The following is a 12,726-nucleotide window of genomic DNA, read 5'->3' on the forward strand; positions in this document are numbered from 1 at the left end:
GGAGATGGTAACAGGATGTGACTCCAACTTACATCATGTCAACTGGGGCAGCCACGATAGCAATAAGTCGCTCTATGAATTTACTATAGCTGAAGATCTCTTTATTTGCAATATTGGAAATTTACCAACTTTCATTAGCTATCGTCGTCAGACTGTAATAGACAGTTCACCCCACTTATATCAAACTTAATCGATAACTGGCCTCTTTTTGACAAAGGTTCCATGTCAGATCATCACTGAAGCACTTTCACTTTAACGTCATAACCTCTAGACTGTATCGAGGCTCTAGAAAGACCGACAAGAACTTCCGCGTCATCCTTCATCCAGTCAACACGTGGTCGTCCTTTTATTTTCCTATCCTTCGGATTCCTTTCCTACCCCTTGCCGTCGGATATAACGTGCCTTTAAGTATTAAATTTAGTGAAAGTATCAAGTCAACTTCCGCGTCATCCTTCACCCAGTCAACACGTGGTAGTTAGTAGTAGTAGTCAAGAAAAGCTTTCAATAAAACAAAAAATACCAGAATAGTGGAGGACTGACACCTTTATCAAAGGCACCTTAATCAATATAAAAAGTTTATAAGATAAAACCAGAGACAAGAACTATACCCATGCTGCGAGGCTCCAAAAAGCTCTCAATAAAGATCCATGTCGGGAAATAGGCAAGCTACGCAGAAGGGATGGCACATTTACTGCCAACCTCCAAAAAAGCATGGAGCTACTATTTGCCACACACTCTCCTGATTGACTACTTGCTGATTGGATAATACCACCACACAATAACCTACGCAGATGACTTCTTGTTGATCGTCATTCTGCAAACGGGTAAATTTGAGCCATCGCTTTACGAACGAATGCAGGTAGCTCTTCAAATTATATAAAAATGGTGTGCGCAATATTCCCTAACTCTTAACTCAAAAAAGAGACAAGTAAAATTCCCTTCTGGCACCGAAACTATCAGGCACCTCATTAAGTTATGCATCGGACGTAAAGTACTTAGGTGTAACATGCGATAGCAAACGAACACTCACATTAGAAAGAGAGTACAGAAAGTGTTTAACACGTACAAGCAGTGTAGGCACACAATTAGCCTCTCAATCTACATCTACATAGCTATCATAAGATCGATGCTAACATACGGCGCCATTTCCTGGGGGTCACAAAGTGGGTGAGCTCACAATTCGTCGAAAACTAGATCATGTTCAAAGAATGCGACATAACGGGAGCAATGAGAACCACACCAACCAGGGTGCAATCCATCGTGTTCCAATTGAACACGGCGCTTAGCATTACATTAGTTAGCATTGCATTGCATTAGTTACTAGGCCGACCTGAAAGGCCTTTCAATGTTCTAAGAGGCCAACTGTCTTTTAAACGGAAATATAAGGCATAACCCTGGCGGTAGAACAAATGACCAGTAGCAACGTTACTGATAAAACGGTGATTATCTACACAGACTGCAAACAGGCAGTTCTTGCGCTGTAAAGAACAAAGCATCACGTCGCAACTCGTGCGAAAATACCATAACACCCTCGTGGAAGCTTCTTCCAAAAACAAAGTGGAAGTCAGCTGGATCAAGAAGCACAACCACAGCAAGGGAAATCGTGCAGTTGACTCCCTTGCCTAGAGGGGCGCGACTCTTTAACCAGTAGGGCCGGAGCTCTTCGTGGGTCTGACCATGCCGAATATGAGCCACTAAAATCACCCTCTCACACGTTTTTCCAAAAGCAGTGGGATGATACTCAAGGCTGCAATTTGTCCAAGAAACTTTTCAGCTACCCGGACAAACAAAATCAGACATCCTAACTGGTCACTCTCAAATAAATATCCTCCTTTTTAAAATGAAACTAAGCGGGAGTCCATTCATTATGTAGGACATGCAACCATGACGAGACAATGGAGCACATACTTTGTAACTGCCCTGCTCTCGCGTCAGTACATAGCAGCATTTTAGGCATATTCCACCCGTTCCTTAAAGAGATCAGGGAATCCCTTGGAGACGTTATCGCTCTCATTGATTCGCTAGACTGGATGACAAGCTGGGGAGAGTCCACTTTTAGAGCACTACAATCCATTTCTTTCAAACGTTCTTGCTCCTGGACCGTTTCGTTAGAAGGTTCTTGCAATTTAGTGTGGCATTTATGTCAATCATGAAGATAAAATGATGTCTTAAAATTCGAAACCCTTTTTCAAATTATCTTTCGAAAGGAATCGGTCTGTTTTCAAATATAATTAAAAAAATCTCTACACTGTACTACTGCGTTGCCTCCATATAACCATTTAATAATTTGAACTCTTGCGGATGGAGTATAAGTACTAATGATACGGTGAGAAAAATAATAGCGCTTTAAAATTCAATAGTGAAGCATGTCACACAGCTAAATGAGGCATGGCATATTATTATTGTTATTCTGTAAAAAATAAAAACGGCAAATACCTATCAGACAACCGGGGGCGGCCACTCATCGGTGAGAGGAAGCGGTGTAGCAATTATTTTGGAGAATGCGTAATCTATAATTTCCTGTATATTGTCCACTAAAAGTGGTGCTGTATTAATGCTAATAGCGATTAATGTCTAGCACACTGCCTAGCTTTAGTCGATCGTGCGTCATAAAACAACGTCGGCAAAACGTCATCGCTCAACGCCGCTCCACCACTTAACCCTTCACAGCACCATTTTCAGTTGAGAGCTTTGAAATAAGTTTGGAGACTATTAGATCTTCCCAATACCTCGTTTTTTGTCTTACCTTACTCTTTCGCTTAATAAAGTAGCACATAATGGTTGCTAGTGTGCAGACTTCACAGGTTCTTACAGAAAACACATGGTTATTTTTGCTCCTAAATCATATAGAGGTTACTAAAGTATTAGAATTTTTTTAACACAAGTAGATTGGCTTCTCTATTATATTTTGTCAAAAAAAAACAAACGCGCATCGTTAAATCGAAAAACCATAGTTTAGTTTTTTTTTTTTACTTTTTTTAAGGGAACACCCTGTATACTTTGACCAAAATAATGTTCCTATTCTAATTTGAGAAATACGTAATATACTGCGTGGCGCAGGATAATAGAAATACTCATAACTTTTCTTGACGTATATTCCCTTGTTTTTTTTTCTCTAAATTTATTTACACAGGGATAAACGGTGTATTTTTACATATTTGAACGGAAAATTATACATATTCATGGGTTTCATAATTTTTCTAGGTAACAATAATATTACTGCTGTTAGTATTTTCTATTATTATTCTTATCTTTTGTTTTAATAGTCATGTATTTGAATTTCAAACTACAAAGTTGAGTGTATATTCGATTCTTACACCCTGCGTCCTCGAATAAGAAAAATCCGAGCAATTTTTCTTTTTATATTTAAAAAATGCTTGATATACTGATATAGTACATATTATATTAAATTCATGCCTACTAAAGTGGTCGTAGTTGCACAATCCCTGATAGACCCCGCCTACCACACAAAAAAATTATAACACACGCTGTTAGACTTTATATATCTAAATCAAAATACAAATTTGAGCGTATAAAATTAATTAACATTTATAATTAACGATTATATTTTATCATTTTAATGAAACACAACAGTCAATACCGGGATATACTGGCAGATTTAGCTTGTATTTCTCCTCCAATGGCTGAGGAACGAATCTGCCCCCCAAATAATGGTATTTTCCTTTAAAGTTTTCCGCGCATTTTTTCGGAGCTGTTAACGAAATTAGAAGTTCCGGCTTAATCCCTCCTTCCTCCGGTTCACCTTTTTCTACATCCCAACCACTAGGAATATCCACACTAAAAAAATGTGTTTTTTTATTAACTTTTTTTTGTGGGCTTAAATTTATATAGTTAATTAGAATAGCCTAAGAAATGGTGAAAAAAATTGCAAATAATGCCGAATAATATTATTTTTTTGGAATATCCACTTAATAAATATTAAAAAAGGACAGGTGAAAGTGGGGCTGCTTAAGGGATTTCACTAGCATACTAATAATGGTTCTAAGTTTATTTCAATAATTTTATCAGTAAAAAATAAATAACAATAAAACACTGAAGTAGCGATATAGTCGCTTTTGATTAAATATTTTTTCCTAAATAATTTCATTCTTCAATCTCATATAGGTCTTGATATAATTTGGCAGAAGTTTATAAAGGTTACATATATTATATTGAAAACTTCTTTCAAAAAAAGCACTCACAAATGAAAGGTGTCAAGATATCTCTTCTTCTTATGTTAATGTAATATATGTTAAGTACATCTATTCGAAATGATCATTTAAGTTTGATGGAGCTTTAGACATTAGTATATTGTGATAAAAACAAAGAACATACACGGATTCTCGAATCCATGGGTAGCCTCTTCATGCAATTCAGGTAATTTCTGTCATATATGTTCATATTTGGTGATTCCATAAATAAATCAGTATTCTTTTTATTCTGTTTTTACTTTCTGTATCAAGGCAAGGCCCTTGAACAGGTGCACAATAGCGCCTGGGAAAGAATGAAAGTTTCAAATATATATTTTTTTAATACAACACTCCGATGAGGATATAAAAGTTTCAATGCTACAAATGAGCTCTGTATGTTTAATGTAATATATTCGGGACATCGCATCTTCTGATCCTGTCAGTAATTTTGATTCGCTCGCCACTGATTATAATTTGAATACTCTCCTCCGTCTAATACCAACATCCCCAAATCACTTCAAATGCATTTTCGAGATTAAGAGAATGAAAAAAGAAAAAAACTGAGTGTCGTCCCAAGACCCTGTGATATCCCTGATCACACATTTCGAGGAAGATGAATGTTATTGTTGAGCTTTTAGATACTTTGTGATCATTCAGTTAAATATTATTCAAAAAGTTTGAGAGATTCTGGACATGTGCCACCTGATTAATAGTTACAAACGCTTTACTGAAGTCCAATAATACCAACTTAATTCGTTAACAGCTCGAAATATGTCATCAATTATATGTAAAAAGGTTGTAATACAACTAATTCTATTTAGAAATCCTATCTGAATAGTTGCTAAGATATTATTTTTATTTGATGTATTGAGCGATTCAATAATTATTTTTTAGTCAGCTTTGAAAGTCCGCAAAGAATACTGATGGGTCAAGGATCAGAAAGTTCTTTTAGATTTTACATTTAGAAATTGGTGCGATTCCAAATTTTGAGAAACTGTGATGTTGATAATATTATGAGATGAATAAGTAGATAGCAGCAGCAAAATTCAATGATATTTAAGCGGTCAAAATCAGTGGCATATGTTTCTCATTTTAACAAAGGTTTCTTGTACCGTTATCTCTGAAATTAAGCTGAATTAGGGAAATTCATTTTGACATGCAATATTGTTTTGATAATAAGTAAAAATTATTTGACAGATTTATAATTTTTGGTATATTATTAATAAAGAAATTAATTATAGCATTTGGATTCTGAAAACAAGAAGTAATATTATTATCGTTATCAATGGCTAAAGTTTTAAACTTTTTTAATAGATTCCTACTGCTTATACTTTGAGAAATAAAATCAAAGTCAATAGATCAATTTCTTCTAAGCTGTGTGAGCATACGTTTAAGACTATTTCTTGCATGTTTAAACTGTTTCCAGCTACCTGCAGTTTCATGCTTTTTGAATTTCGCTCTAGCAGCCTTACTTGCTATCATCAAATTATAAATCTTCTTAAAAGCCAATTAAGCAGCTTGTTTTATCATTATATGTAAGTCAATCCTTGTTTAATAGTATTTGTCTTTGGGGTTTAAACTCTTTAGTTTTCTTTCAAGAAATATAATTTTATTTGATCTTCCATGTTCCATATAATTAGGGGCTTAGTCTAATCTAATTGGTTTAATTCACAAATATAGTTTTTTTTTTGAATTTTGAATTTATCTGTAACAATTTCTGAATTTTGAAGTTTTATGCTTTCAATTGCAGCGCTTTTGACATATACGCTTATGGCATGATGTATTAACACACTTCCATATTCACTTAATAAACTTTTGCTTTTATGAGTATTTTTATAAACATATTTTTAAAAACATACGCTTAAAAAAGTAAATCAATATCCACATTAAAATTCCACTTTTTGTATTGCCTTAAATCGATAGTTAAAAATATTCAATAAATTGGTAAAAACGTAAAATGGTGATTAATACACATTTATACATAAGTTATTTATATAGTACTCACCTAGCAATCGGAAGACTAGTATTCTTTAAAATATTTATAACGGGCACAAAATCAGGTCTAACAGGAGGCCTAAAGCTAAATCCAAACAACGCATCTATTATTAAACCATACTTAGCTTCGATTTCTGAAGGTTCTGGTAGTACCTAAGAAAATATTTTATTGTTATTAATAAACTTACAGAACAAGGAAACTGTCGGAAACGTGTGCAAGACGATTCTTAATTTTCAGTCTAATCTACACTAGAAAGGTAAAATTCATGTGCATGTCTAATCTTTAGTTTTATACTCTGCGTAAGAGACCTGTATTTGATGCTTTAAATGATAAGATTTAGTTTTTTTTCACTTTTGACAATAATATTTGCTTTAAATTAATAAATGTTATATATAAATTAATAATAAATTAAATATTGATCAATACTATTATGCGACTTTGCTCATTTTACTCTGGAAGACATTTTTGGCGATTTTCTTATATTAGAAGCGTTATCAAGACAAATTGAAGAAGAGTATAATACCTGTAACACCGGAATGCTATTAGAAACACACTGATGCGTTAGATTATGAAAGAGCTCTTTATCTGTTTGCTTAGGGTAGAAAACTACAGGATTGTAATCAAATAATTTAAGATGTCTTGCGCAAACGAGTCCGTCTCCTCCATTATTTCCTGAAAGAAAAGCAGTAATTAAATTATAAATATGTGGGAATATAATGTTGCTAATTGTAATTTTATTGAAACTAATTTTATGTATGAGGTTCGAAATTTTTTCAATATTTTGCAAATGAGAAAGGTTGCTTCTATTAAGGAGTTCAGAAAGGGCTTAAAAAAATTACTTGTTGGGTTTACTCTTATTACTCTTTCGAAAAATTTTATAATAAACATTTATAGGATTATTTAGTTTAATGTTAGTTTCTTCTTGGGTGTTTTCTTCTGTCTCTCCCTCTGTTTTTGTCATATTTTATTTGTTCCTTTAATCTAAATAGATATATTTCTGATTGCGGTTTGACAGGGGCACTCTCCTTTTTTAATTAATTTTTTAATTAATCTCCTTCAACACTTTATTCCAGGTAAATTTTGTCAAGAACCTTAATAATACACTTCTTGATCTCATTATTGCATCTTTCAATGTTGTTCAGGTGGAAGGTGTAGATGATTCCCTGGTTCCTATTGACGGGCACCATCCATGTTTAGGCATTTGCTTCAGGCTTAAAGAACGTCCACGGTTCTACAAGGTTGAACCTAGTACTAAATTCAATTAAAAAAAAACTAATTTCTTATTATTGTATAATCTTTTTGCCTCTCAGAGCTGGGACCACCTTGAATCTTGCTCTGAAGTGAATATGGCTATGGATGTCTTTTATTCTACTTGTGCGGACATTTTTAATAAATCAGAAGTGCAGATACCGATGCACTAGAGATGCTGTAAAAATAAAAATAAAGGTGCCTCTTGGAGAGATGTAGAATCTGGTTTGAAAAATAATCCCAAGTTATTTTGGTCTTTTGTTAAATCTCTGTGTGATTCCGCTGACATTCTAGAGGAAATGACTTTTGAGGACAAAACCTACTCAGGTACTACCTCAAAAGGTTGCTGATGGATTTGCTAATGTTTTCAGGTCAGTGTTATGTAAGGAGCCCATGTCATTTTTCTGCGCCCAAATAATATCCGAGGATGAAATTTTTAAAGCGGTCATCAGGATTAAAGCTAATAAAGCAATAGGCCCTGACGGCATTCCGGCATATATCGTGAAAGGCTGTCGTTGACTGTGAACTAATGACAAAGACAGAAGTTTGATGAAATCAATACTGGTAAAATCATCAGTCCTCTTAATAAAACCCATCATTTTGTAAGCCTTATTACACAGGTTTTATATTTTTATTCAATATTTTTTGAAAAAGTTAGTCTGCAATCAAAAAGCACCCTAAGATCAAATATCTCTGATAGATAAGTGAACCTATTAGATGGTACTGATGGAATGGTGAACTAAAACTCCTGCTCAATTGAATATATTTGCATTTTTTATCATTTAGGACCATTCTTTGCACCATAATCCAAATTTGTGAAGATCAGAACAAAGTTCATGATGTGCCAAGTTACTGTCTATAATACTAAAAATCTTAACATCATCAGCAAAAAGTAACACATCATTAACCCTTTCAGGACGGCACCAATTTCACTTGTTTTGCCGCGTGGACGGCATTTTTTTGCATACTGGATGGACGGATGTCATATATATCTGCCATCTAGTATTTTCATTAAAAAAATTAATGTTTGACGTAAATGCAAGTTTTTAATAAAATAAAACTAAATAAATAAATAATGTTTATTGTCTGCCCAAAAACCAACTTAAAACTAAAACAGTATCAAAAGTAAACAACTAATTTATTTCAAATATTCAAAATTTGGCTATAGTGTGAAATTCTTGGAAACATGAAACCACGCATAATCCCACATCGCAGTCTTTACACATATATCTAGACACCCTTCGCTTCTTTTGGCCTAGCTTTGTCTGGGAACAGACAATGCACCTTCTTGAAGCACTTTTGGACTTGTCAGTGGCAGGTACTAAGGTTGGAAAGTGCCTTTCAGACAATCTTGAATTTGTTTCAGCAGACATGGGTATGGGTTTATTGACTTGTCCGTATCTGAAATAAATATATAATTCACCAGTAAATTACGTACAATAGAAACCAAAGAACATATACCTTTCCAGAAGTTGACATTGAACATTCCATGGGAATTGAGTACACATATATCCAGGGTGTGAATAAACAATTTCTTGTACCATTTGATAGACTTACGCAAGCTGTCAATGCTGCTAATGAGCATATCCGAACGGTTCACGGCACCCATTTTACTATTATAATCCACAACACACATTGGTTTCTTGACATTCTAGTTTGTGGCACGGTCGATCCTGTCCAAAGTTATTATTTTGTTTTCGTGCATAGTGGTGATCATGGTTACATCCCTTCTATCTTTCCACTTCATAACTAAACAAATATCAGAACTTCTGAAGGCAACATCTCCCTTTTTTAGTTTTTCGTCAATTTTGGGCATATGGAGCCTATTATATCTAACGGTTCCACAGGAGTTAGTCATTCTTTCAAATAAGTAGTTGGACAGTATCGGACTACTGTAAAAGTTGTCGGTGTAGAGCGAGTGTCCGTTGTTTAAATACGACTTCATAAGCATCGCCACAACATTTCCCGTCGCGCCCAGGCCAGTTATATTTTCTTGTTCAGCGTAGGTGTCTTTGCCAATATACACAATGAAATCCAACACAATACCACTTTCGCAATCACATAGAACATACAACTTTATACCGAAACGATGACGTTTCGTCTTTATGTATTGCTTAAAATTAAGCCTACCCTTAAACAATATCATACTCTCATCGATCACCAAGTAAAAGTAAATTATCTGTCCCTTGCCATGTACTTACCAAAAACAGGGGTGTATAGTAGTTGGTCTACTGACCAATATTCTTTAACTTCCAATTTTTTATTTCTAGACATTAGCATAGTTAATGCAATAAAAGTAAAAAATTCTCCCAAGTTTAATTGTTTCCAATTCTTCTCATTTTTTTGTATTACATATCTATTACTTTCTACTACTATATACTGAGCAATATCTTCAGTGAAGAGATCTAAGAAAAATTCAATCTCCGGTGTACCTTCTGTCAGGTGTTCGTTTTTCACTCCACTATTACTATCATCAAATACATGTAATTTTGGAACAAAATCATGTTTTGTCCAAGTAATAATCAGGTCTCTATAGTCTGTTACGTCCACGGCAAATTGATTTTTAGAAGATGACGGAAATATATGACATTGGCTTATGTGGCATGAATAACTCGATGTCAAATATATCTGACAGTCGTTTATGTGCCAAATCTCGATATGACAAATATATAGGTCAGTCGTACTGAAAGGGTTAATAAAAAATTTAAATAAAAAAGGGGCAAGATGGGTCTCTGAGGAACCCCAGAAGTCATATATGTTTAATATAAAATACATATATGCATTTAATACAATACGCATATAATACATTTTAAAATATAATATAAAAGACATTGACTGTTTACTACCAATACCTCCTATACATATGCAAAAACCAGAATTGAAGATAGGAGGTATTGGTAGTCAATTTAAATTCAAATCAGTAGTCAAACAGTCAATATATGTTTTTACAGGTGTCAACTGACCAGTCTCTGCTGTTTCTTATCATAAAATCCAAAAGTTCAGTATTGATTTCAAATAAATAAGTTTTCTATACTATTTTACCTACCAGGTCCACAACAAACCAGAACCAATTTATTATTTAATCTATCTTTAGGAAAACATTTGGCCACAGCTGAAGCACAACTAAGTCCAGCTAGTTCCATAAGTTGATCCACTGAATATTTATACTCATTAAAGAGCTCAACATCTATATTAATCGCTTCTTTTTGACCTAAGAATTTGACCATTTTGTTTCTAGAAGTGTGAAGCAAGGAGTGTAAGTTTCCGGTACTTGGATACTAAAATATGGTGAATATTTTATTTTAATTAACACTTAATTGATAAACAAATAATTTTATATTATCTTTATACTGATTTTGTGGCAATATAATAAGGGTTCTAACATTTGAATATTGTTAAAAACTATAAAGTAATAATATTATAAATTACATTAAAACGTTGGAATAGGTTTGCGGCACTCTCGAATATTTTTAATACTTTCATATCAACATACTGACTTCATACTATTAAAAATGCAAACATCACAAAAGTAAAATTTTACAAAGTAAATCACAAAAAAAAAATAAACAAATTTAATGATCTGACAGGCGAATAGCGAGTTTTAACTTAAGGTGCGATTAAATTAAAATGTGCGATTCGAGGGCGATAGCAGCAGATTTTCCAACCACCGCGATGGCCGGACACTGCACAGTGGAACTAAATAGTTTTTATTTATCAAAGTATTTGTATATAACTTAACTATAAACATGGTGTGTCATTTAAATTTCACCACTCAAATAACTGTAAAAAACTGAGATCTAAAAATGACTTCTGCAAAAGTTACCCTAACTTTTTTTGAAAGAGGAATAATAACGGTGACCTTGAGTTTTATTTTCGGATAATTTTTTTTGGGTCATTTGATATTGTACATACAGGATGTTTCGGGAGGAAAGAATAATATTTTGAGAACATGTTCAGAAGGCCAAAATAAGATAAATTAACCCATATGTTTTAATCCGATTCTCAATCGTTTCTGAAATAATTGGTTCTGAAGTTTTTGCACGTGTTGCACGTTTAATTGCTTGGAGTTGTTTTAAATAATATTTGAAGCATTCAAAATTTTATTGTGGAGTCCTTCGACTTTTTTTAAGAGATTATTATTACGAGTCTAAGAAATTACGCACTCGGCGACTAAAATGAGACGGGGCTCCATCGTGTTGAAAATACCTTCGGTGTCGAACAATTAGCGGAACATCATCCAACATGTGTATTAAATGGTGGTAATAAGGCGTAAATATCCTTCTCCAGTAAGACGCTCATCTAATACAAAAGGACCAAACAACTGGTCGTTCAGCATTCCACACCATATGTTAACAATCTTGAATCGATGTTGAAATTTTCGTTCAAACGTGGCATGAGGATTTTTATCGGACCACCGATGTTCATTGTGTCGGTTATTAATTCTATTGGGGGTAAAATGAGCTTCATCGCTAAATAAAATGTCTTTATGAAGGCCTCTATTTTGTTAGATCCATTCGCTAAATTGAACCCTTAAGCCATAATCTTGAAGATATTGAACCGATTGAATATGGAAAGGCTTAAAACCGTTTTTCCGTCCACCACAGAATAAACGATCTCAGATCTCAGAAAGATCTGAGATCGTTTATTCTGTGTGTCCACATGTGATGCTAATCGAAGTTCTTTTGTAATCCGCCTCGTACTAACACCCGCGTTTTCTTCAACCATATTCAAATTCAAATACAGTGACCGATTAAAGTTCCGCATAAATTCGATAAAAATTAGAGACATGATTTTTTGAGAAAACGCTCGGACCCGTCGATTTTTATTTTAAGTTGCGCATTATTTCACATAAATTTTTGTATACAGGGTGGAACAAAAAAAAAGGATATGACGTCATCGGTCATTTTTTTAAATGGAATGCTATGTTTTTTATTGCATTTATGAAATATAGGCGAAATTATAAGCAAGTTGCGTATAACACACCTTATCTTAAAACTCAACTGTTTCCGAAATATTTACATTTAAATAACAAGAAAACAAATAAGTACGACTATTTACAAAAATAAAGTAAAATCGAGGATAAAAATAATGTTATAAACACTGCCAATTGTTTCTATTTTCATGGTTGCACTTGTAAAGAATCTCCATTTTCGAATGTCACTGTCAGTTCGAAAATTAATAGTTTTTATCAGAATAAATTATGGCTAATTTAACGGAAACCCAACGAATTGAAGTTTTGATGATGCTAGGGTACGGGGATCGAGTGCGCACCCAAAAAGAAGTAAGTGAACT

General features: G+C 33.8%; 1 protein-coding gene across 1 annotated transcript; it reads right to left on the reverse strand.

Moving 5' to 3' along the window:
- Positions 1-3,348: 3,348 nt before the first annotated feature.
- On the reverse strand, positions 3,349-11,015 carry LOC126749718 (NAD(P)H-hydrate epimerase-like). Its single transcript, XM_050459404.1, has 5 exons — positions 10,864-11,015; positions 10,481-10,712; positions 6,710-6,858; positions 6,196-6,338; positions 3,349-3,798 (listed from the first exon to the last, which is right to left on the reverse strand). Exons 1-5 carry the CDS (start codon positions 10,915-10,917, stop codon positions 3,573-3,575), a joined length of 804 nt encoding a protein of 267 aa, XP_050315361.1. The 5' UTR covers positions 10,918-11,015; the 3' UTR covers positions 3,349-3,572.
- Positions 11,016-12,726: the final 1,711 nt, after the last annotated feature.

Source organism: Anthonomus grandis, unplaced genomic scaffold, assembly GCF_022605725.1.
Source record: "Anthonomus grandis grandis unplaced genomic scaffold, icAntGran1.3 ctg00000542.1, whole genome shotgun sequence".
In the NCBI taxonomy this organism is placed as follows: Eukaryota; Metazoa; Arthropoda; class Insecta; order Coleoptera; family Curculionidae; genus Anthonomus; species Anthonomus grandis.

Excerpts from the sequence above, each read along its gene's own strand:
- LOC126749718 (XM_050459404.1), bottom strand. The coding sequence starts at position 10,917 with ATGAAAGTATTAAAAATATTCGAGAGTGCCGCAAACCTATTCCAACGT. Across the intron at positions 10,713-10,863 it reads ACCTATTCCAACGTTTTAAT|TATCCAAGTACCGGAAACTT; the intron begins GTAATTTATAAT and ends ACCATATTTTAG. Across the intron at positions 3,799-6,195 it reads ACTAGTCTTCCGATTGCTAG|TGTGGATATTCCTAGTGGTT; the intron begins GTGAGTACTATA and ends ACATTTTTTTAG.